The sequence below is a fragment of the Erythrolamprus reginae genome, chromosome 2 (genome assembly GCF_031021105.1).
Source record: "Erythrolamprus reginae isolate rEryReg1 chromosome 2, rEryReg1.hap1, whole genome shotgun sequence".
NCBI lineage: Eukaryota > Metazoa > Chordata > Lepidosauria > Squamata > Dipsadidae > Erythrolamprus > Erythrolamprus reginae.
Window position 1 is genome coordinate 71415909 of NC_091951.1, and position 23233 is coordinate 71439141.

At 38.3% G+C, this 23233-nt stretch overlaps 1 protein-coding gene across 1 annotated transcript in view; it reads right to left on the reverse strand.

Annotated features, from left to right (window-relative positions):
- Positions 1–23233, reverse strand: part of PLXND1 (plexin D1) — a 208496-nt gene that overhangs the window by 155911 nt on the left and 29352 nt on the right. The window contains exons 2-3 of the mRNA XM_070738311.1: positions 7056–7232; positions 1038–1169 (exon numbers count right to left, since the gene is read on the reverse strand). Coding sequence (XP_070594412.1) covers positions 1038–1169; positions 7056–7232 — 309 coding nt within the window. The remainder of the gene's footprint in view (positions 1–1037; positions 1170–7055; positions 7233–23233) is intronic.

Consider the following 23233-nt stretch of genomic DNA (forward strand, 5'->3'; position numbering starts at 1 on the left):
GGATCCCACATGATAAATAATTCTGATATTATATTGCTGTGAGCCGCTCCGAGTCTTCGGAGAGGGGCGGCATACAAGTCTAGTAAATTAAATTAAATTAAATTTGTATTTAGTCTGAAGGGTTCTATCATAGGCTTCGTTTAAGAAAGAAAAACTTTTGGGAAAAAATGTTGTTGTCCTATGTAATGTACTATCAAATTTGTACTGATTCTTAGTGACCACATAGACTTTCTCTTGGTGAATCTGTCCCCAACCTACCCGATGAGAATCCCAACAGTGCACTTATTACCACCATAATTGAACACAAACAGTAGGACAGCGTAATTATACAAGAGAAATGTATCAGCCAGCTGTCAGCCTTTTCCCACTTGTAACAACCATAGTACAAACATTCTAAGATCTGGTCTCTGCTGTGTTTTGAATACATTGTTTTTATCTCATACTAAACAATCAATTTTTATTGTATTGGGAGTAATGTTTTATTTTCCACCTTGTTCCATCTAATACATCATCAAGGGCAGATTAAAAGTGTATTAAATCTGCTTATAAGAAGCATTCAATAGTCTAATTCACAGAGACTCCTAAATAATGATTTCTTTCTTTTTAGACTTGCTATGAAAATGAATCCTCTAATTATGGCTTGTTTGAGAAAAATCCTGTCTCACCATGCCAATAAGCTCTCAAAAGCTATGCTGACAAACTTACAAAATATGCCCAGCAATTATATCTGCACTTCCCAGAAAAATGTGGCATCCCACAGCCCTAAACCATGTCTACAAAATATGATCAGTGATGAGGAATAATGGAGCAATAATTTGGCAACAATGACAATATATTGCAAAAATACGAATTTCAAGACAAGCCAATAAGACCAACAATTATTTTGAAAGTATTTATAATATGTTATAAGAAATACTGACCCACAGTATTTGTCATCTGTGCAGCAGTGAAAAGTTTGATGTAGAAAGAGTTGAAGAAACTCCCTAACAGATTACATTGAAACTTCATAGAAAGGTGGGTTTAGGAAAGAATCTTACCTGATGAGAAGTCATTAAATACAGGTAACTGGAATCAGATGGATCAAACTGCATTATAGGATGGACAGGTTCACTGTAAGCGACCATAATTGACTCCCTGCTTATAACCTCCATGGAACTGTTCAGATTAATCTGTAAAAAGGGAACATTTTATATAACCTCCAATATCATAAATTTTGAGGAAAAAGACGAGAATGGACCTATAAAAGATGTTTAAAAAACAGTAGCACTATGGAATCTTGAAAAGTATTAAGTGAAAAATCCTTTTCATCTTTAACTTGATAACACAAGAACATTAAGTAAGAAAATGATGGCTATTGTAAACTAAACCATGCATTAGTAGCATATAAAATTCCTGAATTGCTATCAGGATTGAAATATGTGATGTGTTATTCTAAAACTAAAAACATTTTGAATATGCAAGTAAAGAACATTGCTAAGTCGTAGAGCAATTACTTGCAAGAACCCTGGATTACAGAGTTGAAATAACCCATGTTAGCAAATCAATGGTTAAGCATCTTGAAGAATAATGTTTTCTCATGAGTTTAAGATCATCTTAATTTTGTTCATGCTTACTGGACATCTCAGAATGTTTAATAACAATTAGAAACATAGAAGTCTGACGGCAGAAAAAGACCTCATGGTCCATCTAGTCTGCCCTTATACTATTTTCTGTATTTTATCTTAGGAGGGATATATGTTTATCCCAGGCATGTTTAAATTCAGTTACTGTGGATTTATCTACCAGGTGTGCTGGAAGTTTGTTCCAAGGATCTACTACTCTTTCAGTAAAATAATATTTTCTCATGTTGCTTTTGATCTTTCCCCCAACTAACTTCAGATTGTGTCCCCTTGTTCTTGTGTTCACTTTCCTATTAAAAACACTTCCCTCCTGAACCTTATTTAACCCTTTAACATATTTAAATGTTTCGATCATGTCCCCCCTTTTCCTTCTGTCCTCCAGACTATACAGATTGAGTTCATTAAGTCTTTCCTGATACGTTTTATGCTTAAGACCTTCCACCATTCTTGTAGCCCGTCTTTGGACCTGTTCAATTTTGTCAATATCTTTTTGTAGGTGAGGTCTCCAGAACTGAACACAGTATTCCAAATTACACATTATACTGCTGTAAAATGATCAAGGGAACAACTATCCATATCATACGGCCTTGACTCAATATTTATTAATCTTTGTGATATAATGTTCATTAGTTTGTTAAGAAGAGAACACAATTTTAAACTGTAAATCTAATTGGGAATTGTATAACAACTATCTGAAACGTATGAATGTAGAACTATATTAATGGATTTATTAAGTGTGAGGCATACAAAAAGATGCTAATATAATCATGACATGATGACATACCTTCTCTGCTTATGAAATGGGTCTTTTTGGATGGAAAGAATGATCAATATTATTTGGTATCAGCAAGCCTAAATATCTTAATTAAATACACATGTATAAACATGGTTTTCCTTTTTTCCTTCTTTTTAACTTTTATTTTATCTTCTATACAGTATATTAAAGTAATTTTTTTAAAAAAATATGTCCCCCCCAAAAATTCCACTGTTGTTTTTAGACTCAAATTAGCCAGTCATGTATTATTTAAGCTAATCAAGGTTTATCAAAACTGTATTTCAGAAATATGCCTTGGCAAAATGGTTTGTCTTATGGTTTTAATTTGCAATATATTTTATGTAACATTGGACGTGTTGCTCCTTTACGTTTACTTTTGTTCTGTTAATGACTCCCTTGAATGTGCCACTGGTAATGGCCCTTGTGATATGCCTTCGCCCGGTGTACTTTATCATTTACTGGACCATATTAATTGCCTATGTGATAGGAAATTATAATTGCTGCTTAGGAACTGGCTGAACATCGCCTACCCTCCTTTTACTGTCTTGTCTTGGATGGGAAACCTGAATTATCACTCAAATAATCCGTATTCCGTGCCAAATAAGAAGGAGCCCCCAAGGTAAAAAGGCTTCTGGTTGTGCAGCTGTGGAGTACAATTAGATTATAGCTATCTCAACAAATTATCCTAGGAATAAAAGAGCTAGGAATCTTTTTCTAATGGAGGTTCAGCAGATAAGGCTGCCATTTCTGATACGATAATGGAAACAGAGCTGTTATTGCGGTGTGAATATAAGCTGGGTGAGGAATGTAGTTCACATTCATTGCTTGTGCAGGCCAGTTACCTAGCACTTCAGTTGTGTAAACTGGGCCTCTGGGCAAGTATCAAATCAGAGAAAAAAACCTCAGCTATCTTTCCCACCTGCTTGGAACATTTTCAAAGCAGGAGAGAAATCCGATTCCCTTCTTTTCACTTCCTACTCTGATCTAATATTCTACAGTGCGTGTTATTATCTTCAGATTGATATAAACCAGTTTCTACTTATGTCTTTCCGTGAGAGGGTGGCATCTATTTAGCAGGAATAGGTGTAAGCAGCAATTGGCTGACAATGAGCTCTCAGCAAACAGCATACGGTAAAGTTATCACAGCTGCTGGCTGTTGCTGGGTATAGAGACCATAATGGTGCCTTAAATTTTGGTCTCCAGTGTATTGTTTCACACCGATAAAGCAGGCATATTACACACACTTCAGTTCAGCAATGACTATAACCAATGAGGCATTGACCACCGAAAGTGGGGGGGGGGCTGTGTTTTTCACAAGTACCAATCAAAAGAGGAAAATGTATAAATAGGCATTGTTAATAACTGAAAGCTGTGCAATAACATCTTAAGTACAAGCATTTATTCCTACAATATATTAAATAACATCTTGATTACACTCTAGCCTCCACTGCTGATTAAAAGTTAAGAATTAGAAGATATTGTATATCCATATGCAACTTAAAGGAACAACTAATTCCTTCTTTATTGAAGAATGAAAGCCTGTGTGATGATCACTTTGAGGAGTGATTAATTTTTCTGTTTTGAGTTAGGAGAATCTTGGATTAATATGCCAGGCCAGTCTTACATTTCCCAAACATGAATTCTTTAATTTTATCAACAGGGTTCTAATCAAATAAGCTGCATCAGCATAACTTTGCCCATCAGTTGCAGAAATTAGCTGCATCTAGTATAATGAATAGAAGGACTAGGGATGGCATAATAGCAGTCATTCAATATCTGAGGAGCTGTCACTCAGAAGGAGTTGGTTTATTCTCCAAAGCACCTAAGAGCAGGACAAGAAGTAATGGATGGAAGCTAACCCAGGAGAGATCTAATCTGGAACCAAGGAGAAATTGCCTGAAAGTGAGAACAATTAATCAGCTTGCCTTCAGGGGTTGTGGGTGCTCCATCACTAGAGGCTTTTAACAAGAGATTGGACAGCCATTTGGCCAGAATGGTTTCCTACTTGAGCAGTGGGTTAGATTAGAAGACCTCCAAGCTCCCTTCCAACTCTGGTATAAACATATTTGAACACTGGAGAAAAGAGTTATTATTTGGCTCGCCCAAAATATTATTTACAGTAACACTTACATCCCAGGGATGTATGATGGACCAAATTTCCTATTAAGCAAAGATAGATGAATACAATCAACTGAATTATCTAGAGCAGTGATGGCAAACCTTTTTTCCTTGGGTGCCGAAAGAGCATGGACACGCACTATCGCACATGTGTGAGTGCCCACACCCATAATTCAATGCCTGGGGAGGATGAAAATGACCTCCCCCTGGAGGTCCTTTGGAGGCCAGAAATAGCCTGATTCCCAACTTCTGGTAGGCCTGGTAGGACTGTTTTTCACCCCCCCAAGCTCTAGAGGCTTCCTGGAGAGGACAAAAATGCTGTCACCCATTCTCCTGGAGGCCGAAAATGCCCTCCCATAGCCTCTGTGTGAGCTGCAAATCAACTGGCTGGCATGCACATGCACACTGGAACTGATATGGCTCCGCATGCCAGCAGATATGGATCCGCGTGCCACGTGTGCCATATGTTTGCCATCACTGCTCTAGGGAGTCTACAATGGCTCCTAAGTGGATCAAGGAAATGAAGGGAGAAAGATGGCTTTTGTCCATGTTGACAGAGAACCCGTGCCTGCACTAAAATATCATTCAAGTAACACTGGACACACACACGAAAATGGACCTGAGATGGGCCTCTAGGGCTGCTAGCACCTTGGTGAACACCCTAAGGGCTGAAGAGAGGCAAAGAGAAGACCTTCCTGCACAGCAGCTGCGATCATTAACTGCAGATCTGCTGGGTTAAAGGGGCCCAAAACAGGACCCAATGGAACCCCTGCCCCTGGTAGATGCCTCCGAAGATAAAGGCACAGCACTGGGTGCAGGTGGGGTGAGTTGACAAACGATGCAAACTGTGCCAGGCCCATGTTGTCAAGGGCTAACTGGTCCTTGAAGGCTCCGGCATCATTTGGAAGCTGGATGGGTCTCTAGAGGTGGCTTTGTTGTCTTGTGTAACTGGAAGAACTAAGGCCTTTTTGTCTGTTTATGCACAGAGTTTCTGCAACGCCCAGTCCCTCTGTTGTTCATCCCTCTCAGTAGCCTTGGACAGCTTGTGGGATCCACGAGATTGTGAAGGCAACCTCTGCCTATCCTCCCTGGGCTCAGAATGGGCCGATTTATGTTGCCACTTTCCATGCAGTTTCTGGCTGGAGATTTAGGCCACGGCATCCGCCATTTGGGGATTTCCACAACTGGCAACAGGTGGAATAAATCTGGTGACAGATTATGAAGTCTTTAGATGGGCTGATGGGAATGGACCATTGGAGCCAACCTATAGCAGGCCCTTTGTTGGTCCAGGCACAGGGCAGCAAGAAAATGGGAATTTCCCCTGGTTGTTTGCCTCAATTGTCTCTGGCTGCAGAATGAGATGAGGCAGATTGAGAAATAATGAGAACTTTCAGAAACTATGCTGTAACCCCCAGCAGCTAGAGAACAGTTGGGGAAATTGCCTTTCTACCTGGCAGCTAAGCAATACAAATCAGAACTAACTATGTGGCCTTGTACCAAAGGTCCTGCGACTGATGCTGGGCTAAAGTAGCTCATGACACTCACTGAAGCGCCACGAATCCTGAGTCAAAGCTGAATGTAATGGCGGACAGAGCTTCAAAAAAGAAGATTGACAGACTCAGTCCTCACTCTGATTGGACAAGGACAACCCATTCTGAATGCTAGCTCCACCCATCATGATGAATGTAAGCTGCACGCTCACCACTAGTATTGACTGCTTGGGGCACAAATTCAAGCTAAGAAATAGATAGTAAGATTTTGCTAGAGATAAAAAAAGAATCGAGGCTCCTTGCAATATAGACAGAATCTTCATTTGCCATGTACAAAAAGATGCCTAGGCTAGGGGTAGGCAAAGTTGGCTCTTCTACGACATGTGGACTCCCAGAATTCCTGAGCTAATATGATTGGCTCATGAATTCTGGGAGTTGAAGTCCACAAGACATAGAAGAGCCAACTTTGCCTATCCCTGGCCTACGCAGTCTACTTTCTTCTTTAGACAGATACAACTACGCCTGTTATGGAAACTAAAATTTCTGCAAGGTTCATTTACTTTTGTTGTTAAAAGAAATTCTATTGTTTAAAATTTATTTAAAATAAAATATGCTGTTTAGAGGATTTCTCAAAATTTTGATTTCACAAAAATACACAGGTTGTTCAAAAAATTTATCAATACTGTACTACATAAAGCTTGCAGCTTCTTCCACATAAATATTAAGAACATGCAGCTATCACTGAACAGAATTCATAAAACCTTAAGAGATGGGAGATAAGAAAGAATAATTAGTATGGAAAATAAATGCCTCATTAGAAAACTGATTAATGAAGAAAGCTAGTCGTTTTGACCATAAATCAAATAATAATTTGCTGAATAAACCAGTTGCCTTGCTTCATTCATACTGTGGTATGGTTTACAAACTACAATGGCTTAGCATGAGCTAAAATTATCAACATGGCGTTTAGGAATGGGAGGATAACAATCAAAAAGATACTCCATTGTTAATTGCAAAAACACCCATAATTATTTGGTATCCAGTTCATTTTACCTTAAGCAGTCTTCCATTTGTTGTTCCTAAAAACACAACTGTGTAATTATTGATACTGGAGACAGCCACTGATGTAAGGCCTGGTGAAGTAAATACTGGTTTAGCCTTAATTGGATGCAAAATTGATAATGGATGTTGGAGATGTGCTGCACCACAGTCCAGTTGTTCTGGTTGCAACTGAAAAGAAAAGGATATATTAGTGGATATAATTTTATTTATTTATATTATTCATTGTGCCTTATGCACCACTCAATTCCAAAAGACTGTAAATAGCTTATATCAATTAATGCATCAAGACTATCAGGATTAATAAAATAAACCTCCACTAAATATGCCAAATAATGATTGCTGTCCCAAATATTCTCCTGAAAAGTCCTAAGTCTTCATGGTGTTGGCCTCATATTCAAGACTTCAGATGACAACAGTGTGAGTGACCGTGTACAGAACTTCCGGATCCAAAAATGGTTGCAAACTGGCACATATGATGTAATAAAGCGAAAATATATCCTAGTCATAAGGGCGACCTATTGTTGCAGCAGATGCTGTGAATCCAAGATGATCTGCAAGTTGTGACCTTGGAATGCTATTTTTATCTATTTAGATATGAAGGAGAAGCCCTGAAGGGCTCATCTCCAAAGGAATCCTTCTGCAAGTATCCCATGACAGGGCCTTCCTGCCAATGCTGCTATTTTTATGGAACAACTTGGCCTCATATACAATGACTACTTTTTTCCTAAGGAATTTCTATGTAGAAGTAAAAACAGGGCCCTGGAAGAGAACATTCAGGATTGTTAGGTGTTGCATCTAGCCATATTAATCAATTCTATTAAAATGCATATTTTTGAGTACTTTTAATTTAATTTATTTGACTTCTATGCTGTTCAATCCCATGGGACTCAGGGCGGCTTACAACAATAAATAATACAATAAACTGATAAAAAAGTCAAATATTAAATAATAAAAACAGTAAAAAATAACCCATTATAAAACCCAAGCAAATTATCTCATCAAACACACATACATATAAGTCAATCACAGTTCGGCCGTGACTAGATATTAATATTCATGACCCACAGGCCTTCTGCCAGAGCCAGTTCTTCACAACCTTTCAGAAGGCCAGTAGAATAAGAGCAGTGTGGACATTGGGAGGTGGTTGGTTCCATAGGTCCGGGGCAGCCACAGAGAAGGCCCTCCCCATGGGCCCATCAACCTGCATTGCTTGGTCGACCGGACCTGGAGGAGGCCAACCCTGTGTGATCTAATTGGTCTATGGGAGGTATGCGGCAGGAGACGGTCCCATAGATAGTCTGGTCCTAAGTCATGTAGGACTTTATAGGTAATAACCAACACCTTGAATTGTGACCAGAGACTAATTGGCAGCCAGTGGAGCACACGGAGCATTGGTGTTATATGGATGTACCTAGGTATACCCATGACAGCTCGCGTGACTGCATTCTGGACTATCTACTGTCTCCGAACACTTTTCAAGGATAGCCTTTTAATCTTTTAATCCTTTGCTTTTGTTTTTATGTCTGCTACTCTTAGCTTTGCTTTTTATTTTTATCCCACCTTTATTATTTTTATAAATAACTCAAGGCAGCAATCATACCTAATACTCCTTCCTCTCCTATTTTCCACACAAAAACCACCCTGTGAGGTGAGTAGCACTAAGGAGTCTACCCTAACCCAGGACTAGAACTCATAGTCTCCTGGTTTCTAGCTTGGTGCCTTAATCACAGGATCAAAGTGCGAACTAGTTCTGGTTTGGAATATAATGGCATAGAAATGCTAGCATAAAATAAAATATAGCTTTAACATAAATTTCATGAGACCTATATTCTAAATATAGCAAAGGTTTGTAACCCCCTTCCTAACTGAAAATACAATTAGGAGTAAACTAGGCTCTTATTTTATAATAAGTAGTCATCTAAAACAGAGATACATATTTTTTATGTTCACTTGTTCTATTTTATGTGCACATTTTAAGGACATTCAAGGAGGATATGGATACAGCAAAGAAACTAAATTAATTATTTCCATCTGCAATTCCTGCAGAAGATATAGGACAGATGCTTAAGTCTGCACCGACTATCTCTGGGAAGGTACTGAAACTACTAAAACAAATTGAGTAACAAGATATATGCCAGGACCTGAGAGACTACATATTAACAAAGTTTACAGATGATACCAACCTATTCAAATCAACAAAAAAACTACAATGAAAATATGCCTCTGAAAAGCTTATCTTTGCACTGGGTGAAATGATCAAATGAGAAATGCAGCTCAGTTGAAATAAGAATAAAGCTACGAATATCTGTAGCAAGTAATGCTAATTTCACACATATTCTGATGGGGTCTGAAATGTCAGTGATTAAGGGAAAAAGGATCCTATTAGATAGCTCAATGAAGATGTTGACTCAGTGGGTAGCAATTGTGGAAAGGGCAAATTCCATGCTAGACATAACTAGGAAATGAGTGGAAAATAAAACTTAAAACTACTTTAATCCCTATGGTTGCAGACAATTAAAATATGCATATTAAAATCTGAAGAGTAAATCGCATTTTAAATTGGGTATATTCATGTTACTCTGCAACATTAAGTAACTATATATCATGAAAGTCTCCGGTAATATTTACAAGCTAACTAGATATGTTTAAACTCTGTCCATGTTCTTTAATGCTGCAGCAGTATTACTCTATCCTGCTGTATAATTTTACTTCATAAAAGTATCCGCTGACACACAGTTCCAGTTTCCCCAAAAAGACTTTATTTTATTTAATTCTCGTGTTCAATTGATTGCATTGGAGAAAATTAGCATACAAATCTTGTACAGAATCAATTAGGTAATAAATCACAAGTAATGCAATGCAGGCCAAGCATATAAGGCAAGCAATTAAGCATCAGATATGTGAATTATATCTAATAGAAGGGGTGCCTGGAAGAAAAAGCAGCTGCATCAGAGGTGTCCTTGAAAGCAGCCATAAGGTTGACTGGTTTGTATTTCTACAGAGGAGGGGGAATCATAAAGTGGATACACCAACACTATTAAGTTCTCATTTGGGAGAACCGCAAAGATTTCACTTTCAGTTGACCAGTACTTTCCCTAATGGAAAAGGATCATACTTGGGGCTATCTCCTTAACCAAGGTAAGAGGTAGGAGCAGAGTACAAATGATTAAATAGCCCCCATTACTAGCCTGGTTTCTTTACTATAATCCAGAGAATTTGGTTTTACTGTTATAAATGAACTAACCAATACAGGTAATTTGTAATTTTGTAATTTATTTATTTTGTCAAACAATTATAGGGTGATAATTTGTACAAATAAAACATTAGATAAGTAATGATAAAAAGTAACAAAAGAAGACAATAGGACAGGGACGGTAGGCACAGTGGTGCACTTATGCACGCCCCTTACAGACCTCTTAGGAAGGGGGAGAGGTCAATTGTAGATAGTCTAAGGTTAAAGGTTTTGGGGTTAGGAGTAGAAACCACAGAATCAGGTAGTGCATTCCAGGCGTTGATTACTCTGTTGCTGAAGTCGTATTTTTTGCAGACAAGTTTGGAGCGGTTGACATTTAGTTTAAATCAATTTTGTGCTCGTGTGTTGTTGCGGTTGAAGGTGAAGTAGTCGTTAACAGGTAGGACATTTTGGTATATGATTTTATGAACTATAAGTCGGAACAGAGACGACGGAGTTGTAAGTTGTCTAAACCAAGAATTTCAAGTCTGGCGGAGTAAGGTTTTTTGTTGTGAGAAGAGGAATGAAGGACTCTTCTTGTGAAATATTTTTGGACTCTCTCAATTGTGTTGGTGTCAGATATGCAATGTGGGTTCCATACAGGTGAGCTGTATTCTAGGATTGGTCTGACAAATGTTTTGTAAGCTCTTGTTGGCAGTTCACAATTACCAGAGAAGAAGCTGCGAAGGATTAGCTTAACAACTCTTAAAGCTTTTTTGGCAATGTTGTTGCAGTGGCTACTAGGACTTAGGTCATTGGATATGAGTACTCCAAGGTCTTTGACAGATTGAGGGTTATAAATAAGTTCAATTCCTCAAAGTTTATATTTAGTATTCTGATTCTTTTTACCAATGTGTAAGACAGAGCATTTAGTGGTGGAGATTTGAAGTTGCCAGGTTTTAGACCATTCTGCTACGTGGTCAAGGTCTTTTTGAAGGGTAGCAGCATTGTCGGTGGTATTAAATAGTTTGACATCATCTGCAAAGAGAACGCAAAGATAGCCTTCACCTATTGACTGCCAGATATTCTTTTGTGGCTCAAGATTACAGTATTTTTAATTTATCAATATATTCTTTTCCACTCCAGAGGTATTCAGGCCTGGTATCAATTTTGGTATCCAACCCGTTTGCAAATCCTTGTCCTATGTATAGGTTTCATACCAAGATACTGAAATGTTCCAAGATCCCTATTTTGGTAAGAATATTCCACAACTTGTCATGATTGTTATAATCAAAGGCCTTTCAATAATTTATGAAAATCATGCTTTAGTACTTTCACTTTCTCACTTATCCCTCACACATCAACACTAACGTCCATTGTTTTTGGTCTTTTCTAAAACCAAATGGAACATCTGGCATCTCCCTTTCCAGGTATGGCCCTAATTAGTGTTGGATGATCCTAATTATTTTGCCAATGTCTGAACTCAAGGATGTTGTATGATAGTTTGCACATTGTATTAATTCTCCCTTTTTTGGAATTTACATGTTGATTAATTTCATCTATTCTGTAAACTATTATGTTTTTCTCCAGATGTGCTGATGTAGATCCTTCTTCTGTGGTTTGCATATTTCTGGACTGATTCTTCTGTTTCATGCTTGCCTTGTTGCTGTAGATATTTCGATAACCTTCCAATTCGAGAATGATGAGGAATGCTTAGCTAGCTTCATATCTAGGACTGTAAATTCTTGTAATAGAGAATCTATTCTGAGATATCTTGAATGTCGAATTTCTGCAATGCAATTGTGCTCCTTCCATCTTTATTTGATTTTCCATGAAAGTTGCTATCTATCCATTGGTATCATTCAGCATACCAATATGAGACAGGAACTTGCTTCTGAATTCAGAGGTCTATCCTTGGTTTTTTTTGTATCTGTTTCCATTTTCAGTGTCTTAACTGATGTCATACCATTTTTTGTCTCTTCTGTTCTTCAAAATTCTTTGAGATCATTGCCTTTCTTGGTTTTGGCTTCTCTTCTTGGCAATTTATATCTTTTGTTTTAAAATCGTATTTGCTTTATTCTGTTATTTTATATTTGGCATTCTCTTTCCTCATTCATCCTTAACAACGTCTTTGATTTCATTTCATCATTCCTAAATGAGGTTCAAGACTTCAAAGTGATCCTGATGGAAACTGGTTGGCTTTTCTTCAACATCAGCTTGACATGGAAACTGCATGCGAGCCATTTGTGAGCTGAGCCATTGTCAGTTACATCTTTGCTGTTTATAACTGCAGTCTTCCATCTCCTTGAACTAGTAAGATAATCAATTTGATTTCTGTGTGCTCTACCTGGTAATGTCCATATGTATATATAGCCATCACTTTGGTTACTTGAAGATTGTGTTAACTATGAAGAAATCATTGGACTGACAGTAATTGTTGTTTTCCTGTTTAATTTCTGTTTCCAAGGCTATATTGATCCAACTACACTTTTCTCCTTACTATTTCTAATTTTGCTATTCCAGCCTCTAGCCACAAGCAGTACATTTTGCCTGCATGTTTTGTTCATTTGAGGTCGACCACAGAACTCATCAGATTCCTCTTTTTCTGCATCAATGATTAGCCCATAAAGTAGGACAATAATCATATTAAAATATGCAGAAAATGCCTATTGCATACAATGGATTCGTGTAATGGCTGTCATGTTTGCAAAAGACTAGTGATTTGGTTAACGGCCACCATAAAAGAAGGCAGTAAAATCAAGCACGGTCATGGGATAATCCACAGATAACCCAGCATGACTGACAACTGTAATTCCTGCAAGGGTGGGTTCCAACTTACTTTTTGCTATTAGTACGCGCATGTGTCCCTTCCTGCAATTTCCCTTCTGTGCATGCTCAGAAGGTAGTTTCAGCCCAAAACACAGCTCAGGAACTGCTCGGCTGTGCTTTGGATGAAGACATAAAGGTCAGTAATAACCTGGGGGTGGGCAGGAGGGCTTTTTTCACAGCAGAGGACGAGGAGAAGCCATACAAACAATGGGGGGGAAATGGGGAAAATTCAAAAGAAAAAAAAAGACAGCATGCACAGACCAGCACAGACAAACTGCATCCATTATGCCAAAATTACATCACCAGCGGGTTGCTAATGGTTTGAGCGATCTGGTCCACCCCTGAATTCCAGGCTCAATTATGGTTGTAAGTCAAGGACTATCTCTATATGCTCTTGCTGACCATTCCCAGTGGTTCTTCATTCTTCTCTGCCAGGAATCTGAATGGGACAACTCATCCCCACCACCTTGCCGTGGAACACGAGGCGCTGACAAATTCACTATGGGGAAAACTTGTCCTTGCTTGCCCCTCTGTCTGCCTGGAAGCCAACAGGGTCCAGCACAGTCTGCTGAAGGGGAGATCCTGCTCTCCCGGAGCCTGGGAATGACTGGCAGCTTAGCAGATTAAAAGTCTCCAAGCTTGAAATGGTGTGTGTGTATGTGTGTGTCTTTGTGTGTGTCTTTGTGTGTGTGTCTGTTTTTAAACAATGGCTTCCACTTAGCCCAACTTTCGAGAGAAGAGCCTTGAAAGTTAGGCAATGAAGCCTTTGAAGAAGGAGTGCAGTGCAGGCTGACAAGAACTTTTTATTTGTTTGTTTGTTTGTTTGTTTATTTATTTATCAGATTTGTATGCCGCCCCTCTCCGCAGACTCCGGGCAGCTAACAGCAATAATAATACAATGTAAACAAATCTAATATTTAAGTTAATTTAAAACCCCAATTTAGAAACCAATCATACATACTAACATACCATGCTTCCCTTAAGCTGGGCTGGTTTTAGAAACCAGAGCGGAAGGTCCCAGGCTTGCAGCAAGTTGTCTCCACCATGAGTTGGTAAGGGTGAGGTGTCCCAGGGCAAGGTGGAAGGCGTGAGTTGGTGGCAGCAAGTTGCCGATGGTGAGTTGATGACAGGAGTTGTCATAGAACTATCAGGAATACCTTCTCCATGATGAGGAAGCATAAGCAGGGCTTGGAATACTATAGTAGTGATTATTGAATTAGAGATCACTGTAACCTCCCCATAGCTCTTCAGTTTACTGCACTTAAAGTAAAAAGGGAAAATATATATTTTTAAAAACCCTTTTATTCTTTGTGAATGCCATAAGGACTTCCAAGATATGGCACAGAATTTAATGCAGGAAAAAAGAGGATCATGAGGATCTCTGCAAAAATATTTTTTTCATTTCTACGTTAATTATTAAGTACATTACCTTTTTAAAAAATGCTTTCACCTTTAAACAATATTTACATTTCTTTCTTTAAATAGGCAAATTTCCTTTTATTATTGTATGACACTATTCCTTTCACTGTTTTATTTAACAGATATTCCGTGATATAGCAAATGCTTACAAACAGAGTAATCACGTGCCCTGTGAAAGACTATTATGAGGCGTTTAGTGATGTATTTTGATTTCTCCTTCATATTTAGAAAACACTTTAAATTTGGGTTCATTCTGAACTATGTTTAATCTCGGGGGTTTGGGGGTTTTTAACACTTGCTGGCAAGGTGGAGAAATCTTCACATAGATACAAAACACCAGCTTATCTATATAATTCTCAGTCTTTCATTCCCATCCCAGAGTTATGCACTATTTAGCCAAGGTCTAGTCTTGCAATGTCCTGACCATGGAAGCAATGGTAATGCCAAGTTTTAATAAAAACCTTGAAATTGCACTTTGAGCTTTGTCACAGGTTTGAATACTCAACACTGTGGAGAGGAGGGGGGGTTTTCTCTGCTGTTGTCACTGGGGGGCTTCCAATAGCTGAAGCGAGAGCATCTTGATTGGTATGTTATGTTATGCTATGTTATGTTATGCATTTATGTTTTTGTTTACATCTGGCTGCTCAAGTTATTAATCACATTTCTTTTCCGACTGGTGCGTTCATTGCCCTTGGATCTTCAAAGAACCAATTGTCTGGCACCAGGCCACTGCTTGACACTTGGCAAAGTCTCATGGTCTCATGCCTCTTTCAAATGATATCTGCAGGGCCTTTTTTACTACAAAATCTTAACAAACTGATCCACTGTTGGCAAGTTGTAATGGAATCTGGTTCATATCCAGTACAGTATAGGCAATATATATCACTTATGAATGTAACACATCGGACCAGAATATCTCCGGGACCGCCTTCTGCCGCACGAATCCCAGCGACCGGTTAGGTCCCACAGAGTTGGCCTTCTCCGGGTCCCGTCGACTAAACAATGTCATTTGGCGGGACCCAGGAGAAGAGCCTTCTCTGTGGTGGCCCCGACCCTCTGGAACCAGCTCCCCCCAGATATCAGAGTTGCCCCCACCCTCCTTGCCTTTCGCAAGCTCCTTAAAACCCACCTCTGTCATCAGGCATGGGGAAACTGAAATTTTTCCCCTTCCCCCTAGGCTTATAGAATTTATACATGGTATGCTTGTTTGTATGATTGGTCTCTTAAATTGGGGTTTTTAGATTATTTTTTAATATTAGATTTGTTACATTGTCTTTTTTATTGTTGTTAGCCGCCCAGAGTCTTCGGAGAGGGGCGGCATACAAATCAAATCAAATCAAATCAAATCAAATCAAATCAAATCAAATCAAATCAAATAAATAAATAAATAAATAAATAAAATAAACACCTTAGCCCCAAATTCACCTTATCTTTCACACAAGAGAAACAAATAAGCAACGATAAAGCTTCTACCTTCATCTAAATTGAAGTTTCTGTTTATTGTACACAAAGTCAGAATGATAAAATCATTTGTAGGTCTTCTGAATCCTGTCTTGACTAATCATATTAAGTACTGTATATCTTATGGTATCTATATATAACTTACCATATTCTTCAGAGTACAGGACACACTTTCGGGCCCTCCCAAAAGAGGGTGAAAATCTAGGTGCGTCTTATACTCCGAATGTAGCCCTGCCCAGTCTCTCCTACAAAGGTTTCAGAGGCTGAAAAAAAGCCTCTGAAATGGAAGTTTCAGAGGCAGTAAAAAAAAAAGCAAGGTGCAAAGCTCAGAACCAATGAAACTGTTGCTAACATTCACCTCTGGGAGGCTGATCCATCCGCCCAATAAGTTTTTTTCTTATTTTTCTCTTATACTCCAATGCATCTTATAGTTCAAAAAATACGGTATCTTTTCTTATATGTACACTGAGAGCATATGCACCAAGACAAATTCCTTGTGTGTCCAATCACACTTGGCCAATGAAGAATTCTATTCTACTTTAATAATACTAATTTAAGCTTCAATATTTACAGATGACGTACAATACTCTCCTTCAGGATTGTTGATTTTCGGAAAGTAATTTATTTCTATGTACATATCAGAACATAGGAAGAGCCATGCTGAATCAGGTCAAAGCCCATCGAGTCCAGCCTTCTGTGTCACACAGTAGCCCACCAATTGTCCATGGGGATCTTGAGCAGAAAGAGAAGGCAAAATCCTCCCTTTCCCTTGACCCCCAACAAATGGTACTCAAGGGAATCCTGCCTGCCTCAACCAACATAGAGGCGGCACATGGACATCTGTTTCAATAACCACTGATTATGCACATATGACTGCTTTCTCATAGAAAACAAGGAAAATACTAAAAGTATACCAAAGGCTACATAATACTTAAACTTTCCCACTTTACTAATACACTGTGATTACTATGCTGATTATTGTTTACATAGTGATTTGCAGGAAATATAAGCCAAGCCAAGGAGACAACACTCATGCTAACAAACATTATATTATTAAACTTTCAGACTAAGAAGGCATTTAATATGTGAATTTTGAAATACAAAAATGTATTTAAGGAAGGCAATCAGGCAATTTTATTGTACAGAAGTAGAATTGTCCTTGTTGAATCACAAAGGGGATTGAATCGTAATCCACAAAGCTCTTTGTATCATTCCAAGGTCTCATCCATTACTCTGAGGCTAGAAAGTGGAAAATAAAATTGCTTCCAGGAGCATCTGCCTCAGGCAACAGTTGTGGCCTGAAGACACCTTCCTGCCTGCCAGATCTCCCATCTGGATTTCAGCAATTGTGCTGCTGGAGAGCTTGGAGCGCTGCCCATCCAATGCCAGTCGCTTGCCAGACGCAAAGTGAGGGGCACCGGGAAAGGGGCATAAGATGGGAAGATGCCTGAGACCACAACAGTTAAAAAGGAATTGTGCTTATTCCTTTAATGAGTTCCAATTAATGAATCCTCAGGTTACAAATGTGATTGGCAAACTCTCATTCGTAACTCAAGGATTACCTGTAACTATTAACATTATAGCTCATAGCACAGTCAGCCAGATGTTTGAACTGGATTTGAGATTTTTATCCACTTATCACGTCCTTTCCAAAGACCAGGGATAGATAAGTTATTGTTGTTTGATGGTGCTAAAGGTATTGTTTCAGGATGTTAGCTGTTCCAAACAAAGCTGCCTTTTGTAATAAACTAATAGTGCTTTTGTCAATGCTTGGTTTGGAACTGCATCCAAGATGACTATTTATTTTGCTACTATCTTCTCTTTCATTTGACACAGACATCTTGTTATCTTTACATTGTTTGTGTAAGTTTAATGGCTTTAAGTACTTTTCCAAACAGAAAAGCTATAAAACAATGTAATTAGCAAATTATATATATTTACTAGTAATCTTTCTGCCATGAGAAAAGTCAAGGTTACAATATATTCTTTTAAATGTGAGAAAAGCAATTAAAATTAATTAATCAAAGGGGAAAAACCAAACAAAAGAAAAAAATCTTAACCACTTTCCTAAAATGAAAAAGGGGGCTAAGGGCAGCTTAGAATACACTGTATAATTCAGGAGCAAAAAATATAAGAGAAGTCTCTCTTATACAATATATCTGTTTGAGAAACAGACGTCAGAAAATAAGAGTTTCTTTAAACACGCCTTGTCTTCTAATTTAGTGACTAAGCAGATATCTCAAATTGTCAAGTCTAAACTGTTTAGGGTTATAGAACTCAAATCCTTCATCTTAAATTGAGCCTGAAGAACATCAACAACCAATGCAACACTTTCAACTTGGGCATTAATATGCCTTTGTTAGCAGATTGGCTGCAGCATTTTGCATCAAGTAAAATTTCCAGACCACTATTAAAGAATTAGAGACCCTTGAGATTTAACTGTTGCCAGGTTGACTGACTCAGGAATGATTGTAGCTGGTACATGAAACCTAATTGTGCAAATACACTCCTTGGAGGATGCAACATGTGCACAAAAGCAATATCAGCAGGTGCAAAAGAATTAGAAACCTTCTTTGTTGCCTTCATTACAGTGCTCCAAATGGGCTTTAGTTTAGGCTTGAGCCAATTCAATATGAGATTTCTCTGGTGTATGTTCAAGCTACCATTCTGACAGCTATGTCATTGCTCTCGGTTTCCCCACTAAAAAAAGCTCTGGTTTTTAACTTAATGCATGGGAAAGGGAAACTGTTTAGAAATAATATCTATTGCTTGGGCCACTTTACATTTCAGATTCACTTCAAAGTCGCGACCAACAGAAGACATGTGGGTCGCCAGACAGCTGAGAGGCCCGGCGGCAGCGAAATCGGCTGCAGTGAAATTGGCGGTGGCATCGGAGGAGCAGCTCCCGATGCTGACCAGCCCAAACTGTCGGCCCCCTTTGCTGCTGCAGGCGGGTAGTCGGATCCGGAGGCACGCCCATAGCCACCGAGGGCTCCTCCCCAAGTAGCGCCGGTGCCAAAAAAAGACGGGTCCGGCGAGGGGGCTGAGCCTTGGCTACCGCTGCCCAGATTGCACCTCCTGCCCCCGCGGCGGCCAACAGAAGACATGTGGTCCGCCAAACAGCTGAGGGGCCCAGCGGCAGCGAAATCGGCGGCAGCAAAATTGGCGGCAGTGGGGGCAGTAAGGCTCTTCAGGTGGAGTGTACCAATGCTCCAAGAATTAAAGGGGAAGGATCGGAATATAACCCCTCTAGAGTGTAGCTTACAAGTTGTTGCCATGGGCAAATTGAGTTGCCCTGGGTGAATAAGTGGCAATTATTTTTTTAAGGACAAACTTTAAATAAGAAAAAAACCCATTACTCCTTTGGGAATAGACTGCACCAAATATAAAATTGCATTAGAGTCAGTTTAAATATTAAATGTATTTATTTGAAAAAAAAGAGGATGAATACTTTAGAATAAAGAAGACCAAATTCAAAATGGAGGAGCCGAATGACAAATTAGAAAGTAGAGAAATGAAAGCCAGTTGCATGGATAATATATTTAGTTAACAATTTAGTAAATAGTTCAAACTGAGAATTTTTGGCTTTAATCATGATTTCTTTTTTTTTAAAATGTATGTACCTTCTGTGAGATAGCGAATTTTCACTTCAGCAATCCTTGTGCGGTATATCATTATAGCAATTCAGCTTTCCTAGATATTATCTTGTGAAAACCAAGCCTTATTAGTTTGTTCCCAAGGTATGTTATCAGCCTTTCCTAAAGAGATTCTTACTCAGCATGATCACTGCTGATAATTCTAAGAGCTGAAGCTCAGGTCTGGGAAGGCTATAATATATGTTAATTTAAGTCCAATTCTTCACCTGCTGTCAGCATACACAGAATTCTATTCCTGCTGAATAATATAAAACTTTATTTCTATGAATAATGGAGCTAGAGGTAAAGTAAAGAGGCTTTTGGTACCTTAAATATTAGGTAGAAAAGGAAATGGATTAAAATGATTCCCTTTTACCAATCCCTCCCCAACTCCATTTTCACCATCGTTGCTTTTCCAAATAGAAAAAGAAAACAAAGTGGAAAGTTTGTGGCTTAAACTATAATGATGGTAAGATAACAGAAGAGTTTCTTAGTGAGAAAGGGATAGCACAACTGAATTAAGGATGTCCTAAGTGAAGTTATTTCACCCACCTGCCTTTTAGTTTAAGTCCTTAATGGGATATGAACAGGGACATGAATTGGAAGATAGTGCTCCCTACAGGTTATAACCCTGACAGCAGGGCAAAAATCTCTCAAGCACCTGAATATTTCAGAATGTGATATTTAAAAACTGATTTGGTGGCGAAAAACCTTACTCTGATTTGACCTTATAAAGACTGGAGCATAAACAGACAAACTGTCTTCATTATGTCCATATGAAAAGTGCACATATTTTATACAACTATAGCTAAGCACATCACATCAACCAATTTAATCTTGGATGCTCTCAAAAAGAAAGCAGGTTGACCTTATCACTTGGATGAGACTGCTATAAAATCCTACTACTATAATCTAGATCAAGATTTGAAGAATAAAAAGGCCCCGAACAAGCCAACAGAAAATAGTTTCCTTTTGTTGCCAAGGTAACAACACAGACACATTTAGGTATGTAGCCACCAGCCGAGCTTGATTCAAAACAGAGTTTTCTTTACCTTAAATATATTCAACATGTATAACTTGCAGACAGATAATAGTCTGAGGATTACACAGTTATTATAGTATTAAGAAAAAAAAGTTATAATAGAAAACAAGAGAATAATGGTCTTAGAGATAAAGAAAAATATATCCCATTTAAATTACTTTATATTCATCCCTCTCTCTCTTAAATCTTGAACCAGAGACTTCCGATAATTAACTATAGCTTTTACTGTAGGGAAGAATAATTCAACTAGAGAGATTAGCTTTCGGGAAATCTGTTTCCGAAGAAATACAGAAAGAAAGAAGAGTTAAAATGACACTCAGGAAAAAAAGAGTTTTGCTTTGTTTTGTTTTGTGGGTTGTGAGTTTGAAACAGTCCCTCTGCCACCAACTGTTAGGACAGTCCAAATCTGAAGTGATATTTTGTTTTGCATGGAACATAAAGAGCTAATCTGGGGTGGGTTCTAATTTACCTTTCTGCTAATTCACTTCCTCCCATGCTGCATGTGTGTGCATATGCAGTGCCGAAAAATCCCAAAAAATCAAAAAGAAAATAAAAAACCAAAAACAAGCCACATGCACAGTGCTGGAAACTTGGCTTCTGCACATGCTCAGAAGGAAAATTAAAAAAAATCAATTTAAAAAAATTCAAAAACAAGATGGCGGAGCCCACAGACCAGCACTGACCGAACTGGCTCTGGGACATCATTGTGACATCACCAGTGAGTCACCACTGGTTCGGGCGAACCGATCCGAACCAGGAGGAACCCACTCCTGGAGCTAATAGAAACTGAGTGTAGTGTAATGTAATGTAGTAATTAAAAGGCTGGACTATAACCTAGGAATCCCTTATCAGCCATGGACCAATCATTCACAGCCCAACTAACATATAGATTTATTTTTTAAATTATTTTTAAATAGGGGGTGTCAGGTTATCTTTTTCTGAATTCTTAAACTTATGATCTCTTAAACTTATAACAGGCTTCACATGCTTAAAGTCCACTGTGTACTTTACATTAATGACAAAAATAAAACCAATGTTCTAATGTTGGCTAAAAATTTTTTTTTAAATGTTTACATGATTAAGACTATAAGAACATTTAAGAGAGGTGGAAGTGTCTGAACTCAAAAATAGCATTTCAGAATACAGTAATGCCTTTTTATGACTTAAATCCATATAAACAGGAATATTTTCATCAATATATAAAGTCTGACAATAGTGTTGAATTGTAAAACAATAACTATTACTAATAAATATGGATTGAAGATCCAAATACACAATCAGTGTAAACATTTTTCTCCCTTCCCCTGCCCTCCTTCCGGTCTGTTAAGCAACAACGGAATGGGAGTAATTGTTAAGTGCAGGCAACCAGATTCACATTAAGGGTTCAAGCTACCACTTTATATCAAAATCTTCCCAGACTGATTGCTCTTTCTTGGGAATAAACAGATAAGGTCCCATGGAACTTGGAGCAGGGCCAGGCTTAGGCTTCTTGCAATTGTGCAAGGACTCAAGGCTAGTTCCCCACTTGACACCTCCTCCTTGCCTGGCTGACAGTTTCCCAATAGCAATTTAATCTATCCAACTAAAGATATCCAAATAAAATACAAATTTCCTGTGAGATATTATTTTCACTATTAGGCATACTTTGTTCCTATAGTTATCACTCTAGATAGGAAATACATGTGTTATCTTTTCTATCATTTTAAGGGGGGAAAAGACTCTTGGATTAGCTCTCTTGGGAATTAACTTCAGTTTTCAGGCTCCTAAACAATTTAATATTTTTATAAAATATTGAGGTTAAGTATATTTATGTATTTTATCAAACTTACAACATATACTATATATACAGACCATTCAACATGTGAGTGCAATTAGTGAAATGATTTGCACTGAAATACACATTAAATATATATGTTTATTTATCAAAAGCAGAAAATAAGCATTGCCTAATTAAAACACATAATTCCCTCAGTATCATTATATGAAAATACCATATTTTTGGGAGTATAAGATGCGCTGGGCACTGGAAGTATACATTATTCTCTATAATTTAAAAGAAGATACAATAGCACTGGGCCTCTTTAGATCAAACATTTATTTTAAAAAGCTTCTTCTTTTGTTAAGTTGTCTAAAACAATGCAGAGGGGATGTTGAGACTCTGGAAAGAGTGCATGGAAGAGCGACAAAGATGACTGGGGGACTGGAGGCTGAAACATATGAAGAACAGTTGCAAGAACTGGGCATGGCTATAGTTTAATGAAAAGAAGGACCAGAGGAGACATGATAGCTGTGTTCCAATATCTCAGGGGTTGCCACAAAGAAGAGGGAGTCAAGCTATTCTCCAAAACACCTGAGGGTAGAACAAGAAGCAATGGGTGGAAGCTGAACAAGGAGAGAAGCAACTTAGAACTAAGGAGAAATTTCTTGACAGTTAGAAAAATTAATCAGTGGAACAGCTTGCCTCCCGAACTTGTGAATGCTCCAACACTGGAAGTTTTTAAGAAGATGTTGGATAACCATCTATCTGAAGTAGTGTAAGGTTTCCTGGCTAAGCAGGGGGTTGGACTAGAAGACCTCCAAGGTCCCTTCCAACTCTGTATTATTATTACAA